The following is a 25,517-nucleotide window of genomic DNA, read 5'->3' as shown; positions in this document are numbered from 1 at the left end:
CCCTAGACCACACAGATCTTCATATGGGGCTGGACTTGGTCACTTTTAAGGTCCTTCAAGCACTTGAATTGCTTTCAATTTTCTTGCTCTCCACTAGGGTCCTTTAAGGGGCTGGGAGAACTGCAGTGTTTCCTGGCAATGGTGATTATATAATCCTGGGTTTCTAGATACGTAGCAGCTCCAGGGCTGCTACAAGAGCACTTCATTCACCCAAGTATTATCAGAGGTGATGACCACAAATTTCAATAATTCCCAAGGAAGCAAGAGCTGAAGAGAGGCCAAAGACAGGCCTCTGCATTGGCTTTTAGGTTTGTTTTCATATTTACTTTTGAAATAATCACTACATATAGGAGGACTCATCTTTACTTTAGACTGAGTTAAAAAAGTAGAAGTCATTCTGTACACAGCAGTTTCTGAACAAATTGAGATGAGTCAAAAATCAAACCCATTTCTTTGTCCCCTGTTCATTTAGAACTCAACAGGAATTATAGAACCTCCCTTCCAGAAAGTGCTGTAAGATGGTGGGTGGGGGAGGTAAAGGATCTCTGCTTGGGGGAACCTCAGATCAGACTGTATTCTTAAAAACAGCAGGATAGTAATGAACTACTTAAAGTCTTAAACCAGACTCTCTCTCAGAGAGCAGAACCCCCAAGAATCACCATTAGAGGAGACTTGTATTATTCTCATTTTCTTATGTCCTACAGAGGAAGGCTGTATAGATTTCAACATGACTAAAAACAATCTGAAAAGCCACTATTTTGAATTGGTTTTATTCAGTTTTTTACAGAAACCTGATTGGAGTTGGGTATGTAATTATAAGTCCAGAAACAATTTCTACAAAAATGCTCATACAATGCCAGAATTCTTTAAAAGCAACTAATATCATATTCTTGTTTTGCATAGAACATGCATGAGTATCAACTGCCTCATCATGGCCAAAATCAGTCTCTACAAGAAGAGATGGTTCAAAACAGTCAATAAAAAAACTAGTTATGAACAACAGGTAAGAAAGAGGTGTTCTGGTTACTGTAAAGAAGGAACAGTACCTTTCATAAAACAAGCCCTTCAGCAATGGGATGATCTGCAATTACATGCTGCACAGTAATGCAGCACCTAGAAACTTGATCCTAACCTGTGAGAGGAAGAACTTTCTGGTAGCTAAATCAGAAATTTGAGAAGATATAAACTTTTTAGGCCACAATGGTACACAAATAGTGCAATCCTTCAGGAGTTCAAAAAATCCTCAGACTCAGAAAAAAGTTCCCAAGCTGTTGATTGTAAACAACCTCAAAAACACCCTGAGCTTTTTAACCCTGCCCTCTCTACAAGGCCAGCTTGGGGCACAAAATCACCTCTAGCAGCCATAGATGGCTTCACACATCTCCATGAGGTTCTGTAGTATCTATAATTAGGTGGTTTAGTGGGTATACCGTTTCTTTGAGACCTTGGCTTTTTGTAGGCCGGGTCCATCTTGTCCAGGGATTGGTGGGCTGTCATATACATGGTGACTGACAGGCACACAAAGGAATAGCACACACGTGTGGCCACAAATCTTAAAATGCTTTTGGTTGCATACCTCAAAATGTGCCATCTATTGTCAGGAAAGACCTCATTCCTCCAGAGGAAAAGAACAACTGAAGACCACATTTATCAAAAGGTGTTTTCCATATAGCTGAGGGGCTTTAAGGAGATTTCACACAAACTGAAAGGACTTCCCCTCAAATACAGGATTTTATAAAACATTTTGTGAGGATCTTCAAAAGAAGATTTCATAGCCATTAAGGAACCAGCTGTGGACATAAAGTTTATATACATAAATCTCATCATTCATGCAACCTAGGAACCTCTTCCAGAGCCTGCCTCTTCCAAAGTAAGGGCAAGTGTTGCCCTGCTCACTTAAACTAAGTCAGTATGTTTTTTCCAAAGTAGAGCTTTAAGGGAAAAATAATAATTTATTGGGGTTCTAATAACATTTTCATAACAGAATATCAAAATAGGTATGTTTCTAATATATGCATATGAATATCCCTGATAACATAAAGAAATCCAAAAGATTTTGTAAACCACCAATATTTACAGGGATAATACCTAGTCTGTTTCACTAGGCAACAGAAAAGGGATTTATATACTGGCCAATTTTCTCTAAGAACCTGTAAGCACTACAGTACAGAAATTCTAGTATTCTAGTGCCGTTAGAATTGTGAACGAAAATGTCACTTTTAATTTACTAGTAAAAATTATACCAAAGGTTCCTTCCTCAATTTTGCCATCATCCAGTCTCCCTGCCTGTGACAGATATCCAGGTCAGAAACTCAATGGCCTGGCCACTTGGGAGGTAAAAAAAAACACTTCAGAGGTCCCTTTCTCAGCCATAAACAACCCTCAAAAAGCAGGATGTGGGAGAAGGAGCACAACAGGCTTAAGGAAGCTTTGACCCAAGGCACCACTATCATAGGGGTGAGGGAAGACCCAGAGAGGTTCTAGCTGACAGGAAGAGAACCGTCTGCAATGCCCCACAGAGTAGGTCTTGGAATCTAACAGCTCTCTGGCAAAGTAGACACAGTAGGGAGTTAAAGAAGAAATCATAAAAAAAGAAACCAATTTAATTTATCAAAATCAAATCAAACTTCCTAAAATTTAAAAGCAAATAGCCAACGGGGATATCAGGGTCAGGTGGTGGGGGTTGGAGTTTGAGGAATATGATGAATTTAGCTGAGTCATAAAGAAGAATGCTGATTGTGAAATCAGCATCCACACTGTGGCTACTGTAGTTAAGGAGAACAAGGGAAGCACAAGGCTGAAGGAAGAGGAGGCCTCTCAAAAGAGAGGTGGAAAGCAGACCAAATGTGAAATATGCCTCTTTTATTCCTGGAACAGTAAGTGGCATTTTCATTGGCCTGAAAGAGTAGGCTCATATTCCTTTCTAGCTGCAATAATACTGCACCCCATCCACTCTTCTTCTCTTTTTTGACTGAAATTCTTCAAAGAACTGCTGGATGTCTTCTCTCTTAACAACCTGTTGATGAAAAGCAAGATAAGGAAAAGGATCCAAATTGCAGAACAGCAATGATAGGTCATAACATTCACAAATAAGTCAAACAATATTGCTGGAATAGATCACCAAGGCTCACAGAGACTGACCTATTCAGAGTCACACAGCAAGGCAGAATAGCATGATGGTTAGAAGAAGCTTAGGTTCTACCGCCTACCTTGGTTTCCTCATAGGAAATGGATAAAATCATACATACCTAAGAGGATCATTTGAAGATCTGATAAGATATAATGCCTATAAAGTACTGCCTGGTACATAGTAAGTTTTTTAATAAATATTAGCTGAGAAGAGAAATGACAGAGCCAGCACACATACTGAGAATACTCAAGTTCTCTCTCAGATGGATCTTCCACTCCCTTTCCCTCTCTACTAGAGCTGTCTTTCTGGAATTCCCTCAGCCCTGTATAAGCACCACCACCCCCCCAAAACAAAAGCAAAACAACACTCTGTTTGCTTCGAGATTTTTGCTTTCTTCTTTACCAATAATGGAGAATGTAAAAAAAAAGAACGAACCAAAAAACTTTTCCCTCTCTAAAAGCCTAAAATCAAAGATGTTTGCTATATAAACAGAAAACTGCCCCCCTCAAAATAACAAAGAAGTACTACTTTTAGAAAAATAGAATGTCCATTTTACACAACAAAGAGGGGAAATTTATGCTCCATTTTACTAGTAAAGGATCTAGAGCATCATACAAAGGTATTTGTGACATTAGCAAAATAAAATATTAAAAACAAGGAAATAAGACAAAGGAAAAAAAATGGATAAAACATTAAACTGGGAAAACCCAGAATGAGTCCTGTTCACCCCAAGAGTGAGTCTATGCAGTTGATCCTAAATCTAAAGCTTTCTAGGCCATCACAAGAAATAGGTTTGTTAATTTATGTTTTAATATGAAGAGTAAACCATGCTTATTGGATGGAAGGAAGATGTGACAGGGAAGAGGAGAGAGAGAAAAAGAGAGTATGTGATGCTTGCTCACAGGCATGTGAGCAAGAGGGTGAAAGAGATAAAGTATAAGAAAGAGGTCAAATATTTGTAAATAAAGCAAAACCCTCCCATGCTCTAACCCCAAGGGCAAAAATGATGTCAGCATATTCAAATGGCAATGCTAACTTGAAATAACTTTCTTGGGGTAACATACTTAACCCTCTAAATGAAAGAACTTAAATTTTATTAGTACTCTACGAGACCAGTAGGTGATATTGTAAAGAAGGATTTTACAAAACTTAACAGTAGCTAACTTTTCTTATGTAAAGAAGGATTTTATAAAGAAAAGAGTTATGGGCCCCATCAGGCTAAAACAACCCAGGACTTCCCAGGGGCGGTTATCTGCTGCCTTTGTTATGCAAGGTTTTCTGCTGCCTTGGTTATGCAAGGTTGTAACTGCCGGAGAAAGTTTATCTAAGAATGCAACTGAGAAGGTTGAGTAAGGGAGTTTTGCACGAGACAGCTGCTTCTTGCAAGAAGCAGCTCCCATGACTCATGCGCGAAAAATGTTTGTTATCTGCTTCTTGCAAAATGTTCGTTATCTACTTCCTGCATAAAGCAGAACCTGTAACTCATGTTCAACCCTCAAACCCCACACCCTTATCCTGGCCCTCAAAAGGCTTCCCAAAACCCAGGTTCGGGGCTCTCTGTTCCTGCGTGTTCAGTGAGCCCCACGCATGTGTGGTAAATAAACCCCTTGCGTGTTGCATGAGAGAACGTCTCTTGGAGTCTTCCTTTGCGTGGCAAAACTCTCGAATTCTCTAATTCTTACAATATTTCAGTTTCATTAGCACCAAGCATAAAATCTTGAAACTGCTTAAGGAATTAGAATGGATAAGGAATTAGAACTCCTAAAAGATTCAAGATCTAGATGGTAAATCCCACAAAATAAATGCATCTCAAAGCCCAATGACTTTGGATGTGAAGTCCCTGTCTTGGATCACAAATATTCACCACTGAAAAGCCATAAGAAAAGAAAATAATTTCTCTGGCAAAGATACTATGAAGAGAGACCTAAAAAATACACACAGTGTGAAATTTTTAGTGTCTAGATGTCCTCAAATGGTCACAGCCAACAGGCAGAGTAGAAATGGTTTGTCTTAGAAAATTTGTAGTTTCTAAGTCCTATTTTTTTAATAGACACTGACTTAAAAGTCAGTTCTTCCTCTGAGAACATCCAGAATTTACTAACATTATACCCTGTGGACAAACACAATCAAAGCAGGCAAGTCTTAAGGCAATTTGAAGTTTTCGTTACATTTTTTTTGTTGTTGTTGTAAAGACCTAGTTAGTAATGTGATGGAGCAAATAATAGGAAAAAAATTGTATCATTCTGTCCTTTCAAATCATCATGTCAGATAAAAAAAACTCTCTTGAAGACTCAAAGTGTAGTTCTACTGATAATGAAGACTTGGATGATGAAGATAATGTGAAGACTTGGAACAAAATTGTTTCAAATGTGAATGGAAAAAAGGCAACTTATCTCATTTTTACCTTTTATGTGATTTTAAATGAGTGTATAATAATATTATATATCAAGAGCACTGTGACTACCAACTGCACAAGAGGGGAGGCACAATACCACCACAGTAAGGAACACATACTTTGACACTATTTGAAATACCTTAAAAGTCCATTAGTAGTACAGAGGTTGAACAGACTACAGATCATCTACAGCAGTAAAAGGGAATGAATAATCTCTATTTGTTGGTTTGGAGTGATCTCCAGGGTATAATGTGAAATGAAAAAAACGAGGTAGAGAAAAGTATGTACATTCCAAAAAGTGGGACAAGAAAACTATTTATGTATTTGTTTATATATTTTTAAAGTATATAAAATACATAAAAGAAATACATTTAGAAATTTTTACTTATAAGAGGAGGAAGGAAATCAGCCAGAGAAGGCAGGGATAGAAGCTACACAACACTACTCACTTTGTAGCCCTGACTGCGGAACTCTGAAAACATTCTACATAATTATAAAACAAAATTGAATCAAAATGGGTATAAAAAACCCTTAAAATCAAAAGCAAAATGCAATAAATGAAGCTGATTGTATACTGAATTGTTCATTTAACCCTTTAGGGAGGGCTCATTTCACTGTAACTTTGAAACATCATAATTTCACTCTAAAGAATAAATACAAATGAAAACCTACATAAAACTGTAATTATTTAATAATCATATTATTAGTAATAATATTGTTATTCCAAAACATACATATATGTTGGGAAAAGCAAATAAGTAATTTTATTAATGTCATCAGGAATTAGGATTTTCAAAGTAAAAGTTATCTATCAAATATAAAATCAAAGCAGTTCAGTCAAATTTAAATATGAATTGACAATGTCAATGTGAATTCATGACATATTTTTGTTTAAGTTTTTGTGAGCTATAGTCACTAAGAAAACCTAGAAATAGTAACCAAACCAGTACCACTGAGTTCTTTGGGGCTTATATTACAGCCTTTAAATATCTTTTTCTACTAAAAACACTAGGGACCCTTGAGAAAGGGTTGTTTCCAGATCTGAGACAGAAACTGTACATAAGCATATATTTCCTTTTCATAGAAAGAAAAGAAGATATCAAAGACTACTGGGGGGGAGGAGCCATGATGGCAGTTTAGCGAGCTATGGGATTTAGTTTGTCCCCCGGAGCAGCTAATAAATAGCCAGAAACAGTACAGAACAACTGCTGAAGCCATGTCAGTCACTGGACACACAGTGTACCCCAGTCTGGACCAGCTGGACAGGCTGTGAGCTCCCCCAGAACCGTGAGTTCCCCAAGCCATGGCAGCCTGCGCTCCTTCCCCATCTGCTTCCCAGAGGGTTAAGAAAAGGGACTTTATTAGCAGCAGGGGCTAAGTGCAACAAAACTCCAATTGTGGAATTAATTAACAAATTCTTGACTACTAAAAATTGGCCCCCAGCTCAGCTGGGGGAGTAAAAGCCAAGGTCGCTGGTTTTTGCCCAGGCACAGAGGAGGCAGGGCTGACAGAAAAGAGAAAAGAAAAAAAACAGAGGCTTTTTTTTAATCTGAAAAGGTCTGGGCCCTGCAGGAAAGGAGGGGGTACATAGGACTTTGGAGATACACAGAGCAATGTACCAACTTAAGCTCTTGATTGGCAACCGGAGGAATGGGGTCCTGCTATGAAAAGGATTTTTCTTTTTCTCTTTCGTGGCTGTGTTTCTAAGGATTGATTACTTTCTGGATACAGCTGTAAGGCTTCTCAGGCTCCACTGCCCCAGGCATAGGCAGAATTGAGCTTGTTTGTGAGACTGTCTGGAGCCTGTGTCTTTCCCAGGAGGGGGGTGGGGCCGAGCTCAGGTGGAATCCCTCCCTCAAGGAATTTAGACTCCAGGGTCTGGAAAAGTAAAGCTTTAAAAGCCAGCCTACAACCTCTCCTCTGTCTCAACCATGCCCACAACAGGGAGAGTCTGCTGAAGTTAAAGGTGCCGCATCACCTTATGCTGGTGAGACCTGCAGGCAGAAACACGCTACATACTGGGCAGGATAGGAAAAATGCAAAGTCCAGAGACTTCATAGGAAAGCCTTTTAATCTGCTGAATCTCCCCTCAGGGAAAACCGACACAGGTGATTCTTTCTTCCTGAGAGGACACCTGTTTGGTCTGAGAAAATCTGGCTGGGGTCTATAATACCAAAGTAGATATTCCTAAGGGGGGCAAAAAAGACACCATACAGGTATGGCAAGAAACAAGAACTAAAAAATTCTGATCTGTTAAGCAAAACCTAAGCTAGAGGTCTAGCATAAGCTGAATTGAATGTTAAAGAACAGATAGACAACAAAGTCATCCAGCAAGAAAATAGAAAATACTAGATAAAAAAAGTGAAAACAATTTCCAGAATAAACTAATTAAGGTAATTAAATGCCTAGACGCCAGCAAAAAATAATAACTCATACTAAGAAAATTGAAGAAATGGCCCAGTCAAAGGAACAAACCAACAATTCAAATGAGATACAGGAGTTGAGATAATTAATTCAGAATGTTCGAACAGACAGGAAAACTTCATGAAAAATGAAATCAATGAATCGAGGGAGGATATAAAGAAGGGAAGGAATGAACAAAAAGAAGAAATCAAAAGTCTGAAAAAACAAATCACAGAACTTATGGAAATGAAAGGCACAGTAGAAGAGAAGAAAAAAACAATGGAAACCGACAATGTCAGATTTCAAGAGGCAGAAGATAGGATTAGTGAACTGGAGGACGGGACATCTGAAATCCGACAAGCAAAAGAAAATGTAGGGAAAAACATGGAAAAATATGAGCAGGAACTCAGGGAACTGAATGACAACATGAAGCGCATGAATATGCATGTTGTGGGTGTCCCAGAAGGAGAAGAGAAGGGCAAAGGAGGAGAAAAACTCATGGAGGAAATTATCACTGAAAATATCCCAACTCATATGAAAGACTTAAAATTACAGATCCAAGAAGTGCAGCATACCCCAAACAGAATAGATCCAAATAGACGTATTCCAAGACATTTATTAATCAGAATGTCAGATATCAAAGAGAAAGAATTTTGAAAGCACCAAGAGAAAAGCAAACCATCACGTACAAAGGAAGCCCAATAAGACTATGCATAGATTTGTCAAAAGAAACCATGGAGGCGAGAAGACAGTGGGATGATAAATTTAAGTTACTAAAAGAGAAAAACTGCCAACCAAGAATTCTATATCCAGCAAAATTGTCCTTCAAAAATGAGGGGGAAATTAAAACATTTGCAGACAAAACCTCACTGAGAGAATTTGTGACCAAGAGACCAGCTCTGCAAGAAATACTAAAGGGAGCACTAGAGACAGATAGGAAAAGACAGGAGAGAGAGGTATGAAGAAGAGTGTAGAAATGAAGACTTTTAATAAAGGCAAAAAGAAGAAAAATTAGGTATGACAAAATTCAAAAGGCAAAATGGTAGAAGAAATTACTGCCTTTACAGGAATAACACTAAATGTCAATGGATTAAACTCCCCAATCAAAAGACATAGACTGGCAGAATGGCTTTAAAAAAAAGGACCGATTTATATACTGTCTACAGGAAACACATCTTAGAACCAAGGATAAACACAGATTGAAAGTGAAAGGTTGGGAAAAGAGATTTCATGCAAATAACAATCATAAAAGAGCAAGAGTAGCTATACTATTATCCAACAAATTATATTTCAAATGTAAAACAGTTAAAAGAGACAAAGAAGGACACTATGTATTAATAAAAGGAACGATTCAACAAGAAGACATAACAATCATAATATTTACAAACCGAGCCAGAGTGTTCCAAAATACATGAGGCAAGCACTGAAAAGAGAAATAGACACATCTACCATAATAGTTGGAGACTTCAATTCCCTGCTCTCATCAACGAACAGAAAATCTAGACAGAGGATCAACAAAGAAACAGAGAATTTGAATAATACAATAAGTGAACTAGACTTAATAGACATTTATAGAATATCACATCCCACAACAGTAGGATACAACTATTTCTTTGCTCATGGATCATTCTCAAGGATAGACCATATGCTGGGTCACAAAGCAAGTCACAATAAATTTTAAAATATTGAATTCATACAAAAACACTTTTTCAGAATATAAAGGAATGAAGTTGGAAATCAACAATAGGTAGAGTGCCAGAAAATTCATAAATATATGGAGGCTCAACAACATACTCTTAAACAACCAGTGGGTCAAGGAAGAAATTACAAGAGAAATCAGTAAATATCTCAAGGCAAATGAAAATGAAAACACAACATACCAATATTTATAGGATGCAGCAAAGGCAGTAGTACTAAGAGGGAAATTTATTGCCCTAAAATGCGTATATCAAAAAAGAAGAGCAAAAATCGAGGAATTAATTGCCCACTTGGAAGAACTAGAGAAAGAACAGCAAACTAACCCCAAAGCCAGCAAAAGGAAAGAAATAATGAAGATTTGATCAGAAATAAAGGAAATTGAGAACATGAAAACGATCGAGAAAATCAACAAAACCAGAAGTTGGTTCTATGAAAAAATTAATAAGATTGATGGACCCTTAACGAGGTTGACAAAAAGAAGAGACAGGATGCAAATAAATAAAATCAGAAACGAAAGAGGAGACACAACCACTGACACCACAGAAATAAAGGAAGTAATGAGAGGATACTATGAACAATTTTATGCTAATAAACTCAACAATGTCAATGAAATGGACAACTTCCTAGAAAGGCATAAGCAACCAACATTGACTCGAGAAGAAACAGACGACCTTAACAAACCAATCACAAGTAAATAAACTGAATCAGTCATTAAGAAGCTCCCCAGAAAGAAAAGTCCAGGACCAGATGGCTTCACATGTGAATTCTACCAAACATTCAAGAAAGAATTAGTACCTATCCTGCTCAAACTCTTCAAAAAAATTGAAGGGGAGGGAAAGCTGCCTAACTCATTCTATGAAGGCAACATCACCCTCATACCAAAGCCAACAAAGATATTACAAGAAAAGAAAACTACAGACCAATCTCTCTAATGAATATAGATGCAAAAATCCTCAACAAAATTCTTACAAATCGAATCCAGCAGCACATTAACAGAATTATACACCATGTCCAAGTAGGATTCATGCCAGGTATGCAAGGATGGTTCTACTTAAGAAAATCAATTAATGTAAAACACCATATCAACAGATCAAAGCAGAAAAACCACATGATCATCTCAATTGAGGCAGAAAAGGCAGTTGACAAAATTCAACATCCTTTCTTGTTGAAAACACTTCAAAGGATAGGAATAGAAGGGAACTTACTCAACATAATAAAGGTAATATATGAAAAACCCACAGCTAACATCATCCTCAACAGGGAAAAACTGAAAACTTTCCCCCTAAGATCAGGAACAAGACAAGGATGTCCACTATCACCACTGTCATTCGGCATTGTGTTGGAAGTTCTAGCCAGAGCAATTAGACAAGAAAAAGAAATACAAGGCATCAAAATTGGAAAGGAAGAAGTAAAACTCTGTTTGCAGATGATATGATACTGTATATTGAAAACCCAAAAAAATCCACAGCAAAACTACTAGAACTAAATATTAGTACAGCAAAGTGGCAGGTTACAAGATCAACACTCAAAAGTCTGTAGTGTTTCTATACACTAGTAATGAGCAATCTGAGGGGGAAATCAAGAAAAAAATTCCATTTACAATTGCAACTAAAAGAATAAAATATTTAGGAACAAATTTAACTAAGGATACAAAAGACCTATACAAAGAAAACTATAAGAAATTGCTAAAAGAAATCACAGAAGACCTAAATAAATGGAAGGGCATACTGCATTCATGGATTGGAAGACTAAATATAGTTAAGATGTCAATTCTGCCTAAATTGATTTATAGATTCAATGCAATACCAATTAAAATCCCAAAAACTTACTTTTCAGAAATAGAAAAACCAATAACCAAATTTATCTGGAAGGCCAGCATGCCCCAAATAGCTAAAAATATCCTGAGAAAGAAAAATGAAGTCAGAGGTCTCACATTACCTGACTTTAAGGTGTATTACGAAGCTACAGTGGTCAAAACAGCATGGTACTGGCATAAAGATAGATATTCTGACCAATGGACTCGAAGAGTGTTCAGATATAGACCTTCTCATCTGTGGACAACTAATCTTTGATAAGGCAGTTAAGCCAACTCACCTGGGACAGTCAGTCTCTTCAATAAATGGTGCTTGGAGAACTGGATATCCACAAGCAAAAGAATGAAAGAGGATCCATATCTTACACCCAACAGAAATTAACTCATAATGGATCAAAGACCTAAACATTAGATCTAGGACCATAAACCTTTTAGTAGAAAATGTAGGGAAATATCTTATAAATCTTATAATAGGAGATGTTTTCCTAGATCTTACACCTAAAGCACAAGCACTGAAGAAAAAAATAGATAAATGGGAACTCCTCAAAATTAAACATTTTTGTGCATCAAAAAACTCTGTCAAGAAAGTAAAAAGGCCCCTACACAATGGGAGACAATGTTTGGAAACAATATATCAAATAAGGGTCTGGTATCTAGAATATATAAAGAGATTTTTCAACTCAACAACAAAAAGACAAAAAACCCAATTACAACATGGGCAAAAGACATGAACAGACACTTCTCAGAAGAGGAAATACAAATGGCTAAAAGGCACATGAAAAGATGCTCAACTTCCCTGGCTATTAGGGAAATGCCAATCAAAACCACAATGAGATACCATCTCACACCCACCAGAATGGCCATTATCAATAAAACAGAAAATGACAAGTGCTAGAGAGGATGTGGAGAAAGAGGCACACTTATCCAGTGTTGGTAGGAATGTAAAACAGTACAACTGCTATGGAAGGCAGTTTAACAGTTCCTCAGGAAGCTAAGTATAGAACTGCCATATGGTCCAGCAATACTATTGCTAGGTATCTATTCAGAGGACAGGAGGGCAAGGACACAAATGAACATTTGCACACCAATGTTTATAGCAGACTTATTTACAATTGCCAAGAGATGGAAACAGCCAAAATGTCAATCAACAGACAAGTGGCTAAACAAGTTGTGGTATATACATATGATAGAATATTATGCAGCTATAAGACAGAATAAAGTTATGAAATATGCAACAACTAGGATAGACCTTAAGGACATTTTGCTGAGTGAGATTAGTCAGAAAAAAAAGGGCAAATACCGTATGGTCTCACTAATATGAACTGACATTAGTGAATCAACTTGGAGAATTTCAAGTTCATTCAATCAGGAGACAGCAATAGGTTAGATATTGGGTAACTGGAACTGAAGGGATACAGATTGTGCAATGGGACTGATTGTAAAAATTCAGAAATGGATAACACAATACTACCTAACTGTAATACAATAATGTTAGAACACTGAATGAAGCTGAATGTGAGAATGATGGAGGAGGCCTGGGGGCACAAATGAAATCAGAAGTAAAGATAGACGATAAAGACTGAGATGGCATAATCTAGGAATGCCTAGAGTGTATAATGATAGTCACTAAATGTACAAATTTAAAAATGTTTTTGCATGAGGAAGAACAAAGGAATGTCAATAGTGCAGGGTATTGAAAATAGATGGTAATTAATATTTTAAAACTTTGACTAATGTGTTAGACTAAAGCAAAAAATGTTTATTCGGTACAAAATTTATATTTTGACTAGTGCATGTCCTAATATAATTTATGTGCACAGCTTAATTGAATACATAGTACTTGGAACCTTGAGTAGGGAATGAGATTTTGTAGGTTTGTCAAAAGTAATGCCCCAATAAATACCAGAGTGATTTGAACAGTGAATAAAAAAGTATTTGGAAAGTCCCCTTGCGGGAATGGTGAGAAAGGGGGAAAATTCAACTTCCCCCCAAGTGGAGAATTCTTGATATTCTCACAAGCAGTGGGGACAACCAAAGCAATAGGCTGAGCCCCCAATCTAGGGGTTTGTTCATAGGAAACTAACCCCGCAAAGGATAGGCTAAGTCTATTTAAAATTAGGCCTAAGAGTCACCCCCAAGTTCTGTTGTTCAGATGTGGCCTCTCTCTCTCAGCCAACACGAAAAGCAAACTCACTGCCCTCCCCCTCTCTACGTGAGACATGACTTCCAGGGGTGTGGACCTTTCTGGCAACGTGGGACAGAAATCCTAGAATGAGGTGGAACTCAGCATCAAGGAATTGGGAAAACTTTCTCAATCAAAAGGGGGAAGAGTGAAATAAGACAAAATAAATTGTCAATGGCTGAGAGATTCCAAACAGAGCCAAGAAGTTATCCTGGAGATTATTCTTACATATTAAATAGATATCACTTGTTTAGTTAAGGCGTAATGGAGAGGCAGGAGGGAACTGCCTGAAAATGTAGAGCTGTGCTCCAGTAGCCACGTTTCTTGAAGATGACTGTATAATGACAGAGTTTTCGCAATGGGACTGTGCGGTTGTGAAAACCTTGCGTTTGATGCTCCTTTCATCTACCTTATCGACAGGCGAGTAAAACATATGGATTAAAAATAAATAAATAATAGGGGCAATAAAGGTTAAAATAAATTTAGTAGATTGAAATGCTAGTGATCAAGGAAAGGGAGGGGTAAGGGGTATGGTATGTATGAACTTTTTTGTTTCCTTTTTATTTCTTTTTCTGAATTGATGCAAATTTTCTAAGAAATGATCATGATGATGAATATACAAAAAAAAAACAGGACTATGATTAAAATTTTTTAACTCAACATACCGTTCCTTCATCAGCAAATCTCTTGAGATAGTCTTTAAGTTCAGTCTTCAAGTCATTGTATTCTAAATCAAAAGAACAAAAAAAGTACTTAAGGTAAGTCATTTGCTTTTAAAAACAAAAAATGTATTTATCACTGACATTTGAGTAAATTAACAGTTTAAGCCAAAATGGTCTTCGGTAAAATTTGTATAAAATTTTATTTCCAATTTCTCTCAAATTCTCTGGACTTCCTTCTGATCTCTAGAATTCTTTTTTTTAATAACAAAAACCTCCCACCAAAACAAAACAGAAATAGCCTCCTTACTCCCAATAAGATTAGTTAAGATTTTTTTTTTTACTATTTCTCTGGGATTCAAGTACTTGAAATAAACTTGGATAGCGAAATTTTAAATTAATTCATTCACTTAACAGTTTGTATTATGTACAAGGCACTCTGAGGGCTACAAAAACCTTTAAAATGCAGGTTCGTATTTTCAAAAAGCTTTTAGTCTAATAAAAATGAAAAGAATTGAAAGCGAGGGGTAAGGGGTATGGTATGTATATTCTTTTTTTTCTGTTTTCATTTTATTTCTTTTTCTGTTGTCTTTTTATTTCTTTTTCTGAATTGATGCAAATGTTCTAAGAAATGATGAATATGCAACTGTGTGATGATATTGAGAATTACTGATTATATATGTAGAACAGAATGATCATATGTTAATGTTTTTGTTTGTTATTATTTTCTAATTAATAAATAAATTTTAAAAAATAAAAAGAATAGTTATAAATCAAAGACAGAATTGACAAATGCCATTAAAGGTTCACAAAGGCACTTGAGTGGAAACTGGCTGAGATAGAAAACACTGATAAAAATCGGGCATATGGGAGGAAAAAAATGTAAAAGCCTACAATTAAGGATTTGGGGATATTTCCCCCTCTACTGTTTCCTGTGAACCACTGAAGTACTCTCAAGAACTGTCAAAAAGATGACATAAGTATAATACTCAATGAAAATTATTTCAATGGGAGGAAAAAGAAATTGGTTTTCTATTATTCTTTACTCAAACATCTACCCTAATCAAAATAGCACATTGCAGTTTCTCAAGCATCTGATTATTCTAGCATGTAACTTTGATTCAATGGTAATAGTATATGATTTTATTATGCTCATATTAATACTCAGCAATATTAAAAGTAAGCAATGTAGTTGAGGCCTACCGTACAATACTTTGTTTTAAGTTGTAACAGTTTTTTTTTGCTCTTTGTAGGCAGTAGGGCAGGGGTCACATTTCATTCTTTTTCCATGTGAGTATCCCCTTACTGCAGCACATCTGTCAAATTTTTTTTTTGTTTTTGTTTGGTTTTTCATTTGTTTGTTTGCTTGTTTCCTTGGGAGGTGCATGGGCTGGAAATTGAACCTGGGTCTCCCACATGGCAGGCAGGAATTCTACCACTGAAATACCCTCGCACCCTTGAAACAGTAAGTTTTTATTGTCTTCCTTGCACACACACACACACACACACACACACACACACACACGTATATAAATTTTTTTGGTTTTTTTTACGTAGTGATGGAAACTTTATGAATCTCATGAATTCTCACACACAAACAGTATTTACCACAAATAAGTTCCACTTGCTGCACTCTATTCATGCTGTTAAGGGTATCCATTAAAGGGTCTCTCCTGTCAGTTGCCTGGTCAATCTTGCCTTTGTTTTCATAAGCTAGAACTGTGTCATATTCATCTGTCAGGAAGAGGACATCTAGATCCCCATACATTTTCTTAAAAACAACAACAAAAAATTTCCCCATCAGAACTGCATGTCATTCTCAAAAAGTCAATTTCATGATAATCACTAAAAATGTAAGTAATTGTTTTTAGGTGAACAGCAGAAAAATCTGATCCTTTTGGCAAAGAGTTGCTTGAAAGATTTATTCTTTTTGCTCAAATCTCTGTCAGAATTCCCCAACTACTCAGTAGATGTTGTATATCTCTGAGATCTTTATTTTAAAAACATTAACTTACTGTAACTTTCGCTCAGTTTATTTACAAGGAACTCTAAGACATAAAAAAAAAAAAGACTTGCTATTTCCACTAAAATAAAAATGAGATAAGTAAAAAGTATTAATAATTCTTAATTTTTCCCATAAGTTTGATAAGCATTCAGACTGCACGTACTATTTGATTAATGCGCTTAAGAGGAAATTTTTTTAATTCTCTACACTTCTTATAGCAATTCCATAAGTATACTTTTCAGGTGTTCTTATTTTAGATATTAGTCCACAAAACACACTAACATTTAATGTGATCAGTTACTCACCATACAATCTTTGCAGGTACATAACTTGCTACGCCAGTTCAGAGGCCAATAGGTGGCAGTGTCTTTCTTTATAAAATGTTTAGTTTTAAGTGCCTGAAGTATGCAGCCAGACTGTGATTCGGTGTTGAGACTTTGATTCTTAAATGCTGTCTGAAATAAAATTAAGTTATGAAGTGTGTTTTGTTAACTCTCATAGTTTAAATTCTGTAAAGGCATTTCTTTTAAGCAAAAGATACTATTGAAATCCAAAGCTATGGAGCTTACTGCATTAATTTTGCTTAAGTTTTCTTTTATAGCTCATATTTCATATGTTACCTGGAGATCAGATTCAGAACTAGAGCTGGTACACGGTTCAGTAGTCTGCTCTGCTTTAACTTCCTTGATGGCATCTTTTCCATTTTCTGGGATATCCTCTTTGAGGATACCACCTTGATGATCTCCATTTTCAGTTTTGATAACTCCCTGATCAGCTATTCCATCAATATTCAGGGCCAACCCATCATCCTCGGCAGATATTTTGGTCACTGTGGATACAATGGAAAAACACACACACACTCACACACACATTCCTACACTTATCAGACAATGAAGTCATGTAGCCTGATTTAAAAATAGTTCAGAACCTGGAAAAAGGGAAAAGCCAAACAATCTCTGAAAGGAAGGAAAAATAAAACCTAACCCAATGATTCAAGTAAACGAACAGTTCATTTTAAAATATCAATTACTACTTAAGCACCTTATATGTAAAAAAGAAAGAAAAATACTGCAGGTATTAAAGATAAATGGAATAACTTAAGAAGCAAGAGGCAATAGGAAGAGATTTAACTGCAAACACTGGTAGAAGGATGGTTTTGCAAAACCAACCAGCTTTTCCTTATTGGAGGAAGAAATTAAAAAGAATGGGTATAAACACAGAAGTACTGTGATAAAGAGAAATGATAAGGGGATCATATTGGATGATGACATTTCAATTTACTGGGAGATGAAACCATCAGCTAATGGGGAAGGAAATGAAGTAGGATAAAAGGGTGGGGGAGGTGGGAGGAGGATGGATTCAGAAAATCCAATGAATGAGAAATACATAAAGGTCCAGTTCTGCACAAAGAGGGTGTAGACAGAAAGAGTTATCAAGTTTAAGAACTTTGAAGCAAACCCAAAGTGTATAATGATTTTAGGTATAGCTATGCTATTTGTGGTTTGTATGGTAAAGTCTTCCTTAAAGTTAAAAAAAAGGCAAGATATTAGGAGGTCAGAACAACAGATGTCATGAGTTAACTGCCAGCTTTAAAATAAATCAAATAATGCAAATAGCATTATCAATAAAATAAAATATTTAATGAATTAAGACCATTTAGTGCTGATTCTTTTGCTTTGGGTCAACTTCTTAGTGTATAATAAAAGCACTACATAATAAACTATAACGCCATCTCCCCCTCAAACCACACTATGTCTTACATTTAAGAACACTTATTTTATTTTTCTTTATCTTTCAAAGTCCCATTCAAAAACTGCCTCCTCCATTTTCTCTAGTTCTGATCTCCTCCATCTTCTGCATCAAGCCATTTCAGTATATATTTGTTCTCAGTAGTCTCCCAACTAATCTATAATGCTTGAGAAGAAGGAATACATAACTATTTTTCATACCTCTGACTCAAGTTTAAAATACATGCTAAAAATTTTAGATTGAACATACAAATTTCACCTCACAAAGATACTTACCTGCCAAATGTGCAGCATATGTCCACAAGAAAGAGCAGTGTTCCATACAAGCCTGGCATACCATCTCTTGGAAATCCCCACTCTCAGGGGGAATGGCACCAAGATGCTGCAACATAGAAAACAGTATTTTCTTCTGATTTTCAAGTTGTCCAAAATGCCCATTATTTTACAAATAAATACTGCAGTAGTACACTGATAATATTTTATCATTTATTTTTAGAAGAGTAATTATAACGTAAAATATAAAAATTAATTTAAAAGGAAAAGATCCATTTTATCTTTTTGTGAAGACAATACCTTTAAAAGGTAAAAGAAGATTTCCTTACCCTTCCATGGAACCAGTCTTCACAGACTATACACTGGATCATCTCATCTGGAATCTAATACAGAAAAGCAGTTTGCTAATGATTACAATGAATTCTGGGACATAAAAGTAACTCTTGGCACGCAGAACTAGATACTAGTAATTTTCTTCCAACTCTGTTGTCCAGTAATAGTGGAAGGGAAAAAGCAGATGAAGGAGCCAAGAAAATTTATTCTACGTGAACAGATGTTATGGAAAGGTTACACTGAGTTGAACACTTTGTAATACCAAAGATCTTTCACATCAGCTACTACTATCTGATTATCGTGAAACTTGAAAGTTAGGGTATTCCTATTTTACACACACCGAGTCCCAGGGAGGTAACGTGAATTGACTAATGTAGAATGTGTCAACTGTGACTTTTCATCATATCATACTGCAAAGTAAACTGAAATGTGCATGTTACAATCAATCTCTTGTTAATACAGACAGCAAAACTTTCATTTGAATAAATTAAATAATTAAATGCTGGCCCTAGAATAATTACATACTGAGGAGCATAGACTTTTTTGGAATCATTTTCTTTTCATTCCCAGGCTTTCACATCTATTGATTAACACTGTTATGTCATTCTGTCCTTTTCCTATGGTGGTTTCTTAAAGGAAAAAAATAGATATATATAAAAGGCAGTTTTATTTTTTCTTCTGACTTAATGAATTAATTTATCATCTTATTTTTTGTTGGTTGATTCAATAGTGTTGTAAGTAACACTTTATCTCATATGTTAAAATATCCAGGTCAAAGGTGACATTTTTATTAACTCAAAGATATTTTAAATTTTTGGTTTAATAATTGTAGACAACTCAAGACAATTAGACAATAATTCAAGACAATTAGAAAGCTAAGAAGAAGATTAATTTCTCTAACTATAAAAAGAACTCTCCCGAATCAGTAAAAACACAAATAAACCCAACCCAATCGAAACATGGGCCAAGGATATGAAAGAACAATCGGGAGACAGGTTATTACAAATGTCCAACAAATTCACAAAAAGATTCACAACCATCCTCATGATCAGGAAATGGAAAAAACTTTAAAGATACTGTTCTTTACATTTTTAATCAGCAAAAAGACTGATAATTTGTAGGGCTAACAAGAGTGTTGGAGGAATAAAAAAAACTATCATGTACTGTAGGTGGTTCAACCCTTTAGGAGACATGATCATGATTTTAAATGCATATACTCTTTGACCTATTAATTCCATCTCCAAGTGTCCATTCTACACAAACACTTTAGGAATATACTCAGTTATATTACTGATAAAGATGCTCACTGTAGCCTTCTTTTTTTTTTTTTTTTTTTTTTTGAGAGGGAGGAAGGGAAGGAAAGACAGAGAGAAGGAAGGGAGGAAGAAAGGGAAACATCTTTAAACATTTTCTTGTTTTATTATATTTTGTTTGTTTGTTTGTTTTTTACATGGGCTGGGGCCGGGAATCGAACCGAGGTCCTCCGGCATGGCAGGCAAGCACTCTTGCCCGCTGAGCCACCGTGGCCCGCCCCTGTAGCCTTCTTTTTAAAACTGAAAATTTAGATGTCACCATTCTGCTATAGAAGAAAATTTATGTTAAACACAACATATCAGATTATAGTATACCATGTAACAGAATGAAATAGATTTGTATGTTTGACATGAAAGGATGTTTACGATATATTAATGAGTGAGGAAAACAAGTTACAGAACTAAATGTATGGAATTTTCCCCTTTGCAGTTTGTACAGTAAAACCTATTTCTTTCCTTCTAAGGAAGTAAGAATTTAAAGGTTATTTCTTGAAAAGTGATGGGGGTGGGGAGTTGTCAAAAAGGGAGAGAGAGGAAAGCAAAACGGAAAAATGGAAGGAAAGAAGTCCTGGTCTTAGAAAAGTTCTGTCTAATATTTCGCGCTCATGATTTCAGAGTGAGAGTAGTTTAGATCTGTACCAATTACAGATACAGCCCAGATTCATGAGAAGGGATAAATCTAAAATCCTTTCACAACTGCCAAATTCTCCTTGAGTTACAGAAGCCCAAATATGACCAGAGGCTGAGGAGTCAAGTCCTCAGCCTCTGGAGATACCACTCCAGTGGAGATACCACTACTCCAGATTTAAACCTCCAATTCTCTTACCTCATCTTCAGGATCAGGATAAGGTCTCTTGCAGATGCAGTACAATCCAAAAAAGTTGTCATTGTATTTATTGCATGAATTTATCTTTGTTTTATCCTGAAACATAACATTAATTTCAATATATAATAATGTCTAATTTTAACTAAAATTTTATGCAACATGAAATTTACGCATTAAACAAATATCATCCCCCCCACCCAGAAGTTGGTCTTTAACTTTAAAAGTCCAAAGAAAAAAAATTCACTCCTACTAAGGGGTACTTTTTCCAGGATACAGGGAAAAAATAAAATTTATGTTTGTACCTTCATTGTAGCAATTGGGGGAAATGAATTAGACCCATTCAATAAAATGGAGATAAAAGTTAATCATAGGTATTAATTATCAACCTGTATAAATCAACATTGACCTAGAGTTTCAAGTACTTCTTACGCCCTGCTGTTATAGCCAAGGACTTCCTCGTTAATAGGTCAAAAGCAGGCAAGGAAATTATCCAAAAATAACCTTCAAAGGAGGAGGAAAATCATGATAGCTTTAGCAATTATAACTGAACAATGTAACATCCCTTACTTTTTCTTTCATTTGTTATTTTATTAAAAGTTACTGTACATACATACAATTTTGATTAACCAGAAGGCGGTAAAAAACTTTTATGTGCATCTAAGCCCATATTCATTATTATCATGGTTTATTTCCTCCAAAAATGTTTCAATTAATTACAAGCTATACTTGTAATACTGTATACTGAAGGCCTAAACAGGTTATTTAGTTTTTCTATCAATGTAAAAAATGAAATATAGTCTAATATTTATTTGACCACTTGCAAAGAATAAGAACAAGAACTTCCTTTTCAGAAAACATTTGACTTTCACCCACTCTGGCAAACCTCAGTTTCTTTCTATTTTATATAGTTACAAGTTTACTTACAGGAAATAATTTGCATTCCAAATTTTTAAACTTGCTGTTTCCACAATCACAACGAAAATTTCTGAAACAAAGGAGGAAGGGCCAATTTTACTTTTCTTTTAAAGCTAAGGGATTTAAAGAGTAATTTAAACTCAAATCATAGTCTCCTCTCTTTTCCACTATTTTCTATGATCTAAAAAGTAGCCTTGATTGCTGTTTGTGTATCCAATTCAAAATTTCCCCAATATACAATAAGGATATCACTATTCTGAAAATTAACATTCAGAGAGAAAGATATGTAAAATAATGGTAGAGAAGGATCAGTAGTTTGAGTTTCTACCATAATTATATTTAAAAAGGCATTCTAGAAAAACTATTTTCCCCAATTATATCATAAACACTAAATTTCACTATAACTACTTTGAATGTAAAAGAAAAAAGTGCATTGGGGAAAGAAACTTGATATTTAAAAGCATTCAGCAACAATCTCTGACTGGCTTTACCTTTTTGTGTATAACTCAAATAGTTTATGACTTCCATGACATTCATAACTGCAAGCTAGGCAAATTCCAGCTGGTTCTTCTCCCTCTGGAGTGCAGGTACTACAGGCATACAGTGCTTGTCTCTTTACTGAGCCCTAAAAAACAGCCCCAAAATGTAAACAAAAAAATAGGAAGAATAAATTAAGGAAATATGGCATAGTTACCTACTACCCATGCTGTGATCTGAGAAAGTGAAATCAGATTATCTGTAATCAAGATCTTCCCGTAAAAACCACAAAGACTATTTAAAAAGCTTACACAATAAAATACCAGAGCAATGTTGCATGTTTCATTTCACTATATACTGCTACACAAGTGCTTGTTTTCATAGCATTTTTTCTTAAAGTGATGGAGACTTTAAAAAGCTCAGAAAACTGAATAAACTGGTTTGGCTAATCATCTTAACACAGAAAAATGCAGGAGAATATGTAAGGTTCATATAAGTAAACGCCTGTTATTCCCTCACAGGGCAAATCAATGGCTTAAAAGAGTCCCTTTGATTCTTAGGAGATGCAAGCTGAAGTATTTAGAGGTGCAGTGTCATGATATCTGCAACTTATTTTCAAATGATTCAGCCAAAATATAAGAGTACTCTCTCTATAGAGAGAGAGATAAAACAAATGTTGTAAAATGTTAAAAAGAGATGAATATATGTAAGAGGCATACAGGTGTTAATGCTATTCTTTCAACTTATCTGTAGATTTAAAATTTTTTTCAAACTAAAAAGTTAAAGAAAAAATAGACAAAACATATGCTTTTAAAAATCTTGTTGGTTACCTCCAATAGGGAAGAGGGAGAGACACAGGGAGACTTCTAGTAATGTTCTATCTCTTGATATGGGTGGTGGGTACTGGATATTCACTTTTTCTCAAGCCATAGATATATGATTTATGCAATTTCCCATATATTTTATTACAATAAAAATAAAATTATAAGGAAATCCCTTTTATAAATCTAACTAAATAGCAAAAGTAGCTTACAAACAGACTTAAGAACTATTTTTTTAAAAAAAACACAGAAAAAGTTGTTTTACTAATGACCAAAGGTTTTTAAATACCAGCCAACACCTGGGAATATCTCTGATTACCAGTTTTACTCAACATTCTAAACACTTCACAGCATAAACTCAACTCAGTCAACGATGACAACTTGTATTATGATCTCAGTTCACATCACAGAACTGGACTGTCCTCATCCTCCAGTGTTCCATTCAACCCACTGTCTAAGTAACTTTCTTCTCCTACCAATTTTCATTCCTTGCTAGTTTTTTTCTGCCCACCCCTCTGCATTTTGTACCTAAAAATATAGGATGATTCACCAAACACCCCCTCAAACACTTGGCAACAACGCCTTCCAAACGCCAAATTTCCTCTTCAAACGAATCCTTTTCTTGTATCCTTCACCTACCCTCCCTTCCCAGCGCCACCTGCTGTTCTAGTTCCGGTTTACTTCCAGGCGGGCGGACTGCAGGCAAACAGTATTTGCTTCGATTCACCAAAAAGTTTTGGTACTTGTCAAACTAAATTGGGAAGAGGAACCCGTTGTTCTGGAGCTCACCTCACACGGGGAGACTTTAAAATCCAAGACTTCTCTCCTTTACTCTGCTTTGACTTTCTTATTCTCTTCCTAATAGCCTCAGGATGGGAAATAGCCTCAGGATGGGAAAAGTAGGGACAAAGGTGTCTCGATTTGAGAAGTCATGGGGATGGATTTCTGAGAAGTCGCCAGGGCACCAAGAAGAGACTTGAGAGGAAGGAAAAGCAGCCACTCCGGACTAAAACCTGAGGAATCCTGAGGGGCCGAAGGAAGACTGGGGGGGGGGGGGGACGCCCCTTCTAGACACAGATTGAGGAAGGGGGTTGAAGAGGAGGATATAAAGGGCAGTAGGGCCTCCAAGTGGGGAAGCCTTATGCGAACAGCAACCCCGGACCATCTCACGGAGACCACGTTGTTAGGTGGGAATAGGGAATATGTGGCCGGGAAGGGGCCGCTCAGCGGGAGCCTCAAGGGGAGATACCGCCCGGGCCGTGCGCCCACCTGCGAATAGGAGCACTTCTCGGAGTCGCTGCCGCCCAGTACAGCGCACGCCTCATTCTCCAGCTCTTCGTCCTCCTCAAGTACGTCGACCAAGGATACCACGGGCTCCAGGTCCGATTGCCGACCGGCGAGCCCCTCGGCCCCGGCCATCCTCAACTGTCACCCTTACCTTAGCTCTGCCCGGGCGGAGGCGGGAAAGGCGGCCGCGAGGGGCGGGGCCGGAGGAGGCGGGGCATGGACCCCAGGAACCAATCCCAAAGAAGAGAAGCAACGGAAGGGGGTGGAGCGACCTTGGACAAACGGAAGTCACGCCTATTCCTTCTCCCGCTCGCGCCTGCCACGGGCTGGCTTCCGCCTCCGGTGGCGCGCACTTGAAGCTAAGGGTGGTGGCTATGGAGCTGCTGGCGGAGTACATAGGGTGGGACGGGCAGCGGCAGCGGCTGCGGCTGCGAGTGTCCTGTGAAACGCCAGGCGACCCCGACCCTTTCCAGGGCTTGTTGTCCGGCGTGGCCCAGTTGAGGGAGCGGGTAGCTGAGCTCTTTGACCCCCTGGTACAGCGGGAAGCGCGAGTGGCGACGGCTCGAGACGGGGCCTTGAACGGTGAGTTCTGAAGCGGTGTTGAAGCGACAGGGGGCGCCCGGGGAAAATCTGCTTGGGGAACCTGTAGAGTGGCAGACTTGGGAAAAGTAAGTCAGCCCTTTGTGGAAAAAGGATTCCGGCTAAAAATTGTCGGTATTCACTGCCATACTTGTTTATCTGAGCTACTTCTACCGAAGCGTGTTCACGACACACACACGCATACACATATAAGCTGAAGACTTACTACTACGTGCCAGCCACTGGGCTGAGCGCAGGAGAAAGAATGAGGTGAGTGCCGCTCAAGTTCCTGCTCTGATGGAACCCACAGGCGGCTGAGGGGTTAGACAGGCAAGCACTTTAGAATGAAATTATAGCCCGTTGTAACTACTGCAACCCGAGAGAACCCGAGAGAGGCTTCAGAGAGGACGGTATTGAAAGATGTAAAGGAATTTTACCAGGTGTGAAATTATAAACGTGTGGAATACTGCATGCAGTCAGTTGCAGAATAGAAACAGGTTTTGAAGACTGGGCCTAACTTTTCGTTTAACAAGACTTAACTGTATTCCCAGGACTTCTTTACCGTGTTCCAGCTTTGTAGATGCAGTTTGAAAGTAGAAATGTGAAATTGAAGTGCATTTTTAAAAATATTACCTTGAATACAAAAATGTAACTGCTTTG

At 37.0% G+C, this 25,517-nt stretch overlaps 1 protein-coding gene across 1 annotated transcript; it reads right to left on the bottom strand.

Annotated features, from left to right (window-relative positions):
- Positions 1-754: 754 nt before the first annotated feature.
- On the bottom strand, positions 755-24,647 carry UBR7 (ubiquitin protein ligase E3 component n-recognin 7). The gene is made up of 11 exons (XM_077123413.1): positions 24,261-24,647; positions 22,185-22,318; positions 21,703-21,763; positions 20,779-20,874; positions 18,636-18,689; positions 18,310-18,415; positions 16,906-17,114; positions 16,591-16,740; positions 15,889-16,051; positions 14,287-14,348; positions 755-3,016 (listed from the first exon to the last, which is right to left on the bottom strand). The coding sequence occupies exons 1-11, from the start codon at positions 24,408-24,410 to the stop codon at positions 2,924-2,926; spliced, it is 1,278 nt and encodes a 425-aa protein (XP_076979528.1). The 5' UTR covers positions 24,411-24,647; the 3' UTR covers positions 755-2,923.
- Between the last annotated feature and the right edge of the window lie 870 nt (positions 24,648-25,517).

The sequence above is a fragment of the Tamandua tetradactyla genome, chromosome 12 (genome assembly GCF_023851605.1).
Source record: "Tamandua tetradactyla isolate mTamTet1 chromosome 12, mTamTet1.pri, whole genome shotgun sequence".
Classification (NCBI taxonomy): Eukaryota; Metazoa; Chordata; class Mammalia; order Pilosa; family Myrmecophagidae; genus Tamandua; species Tamandua tetradactyla.
This window is presented reverse-complemented; position numbering and strand designations above follow the sequence as displayed.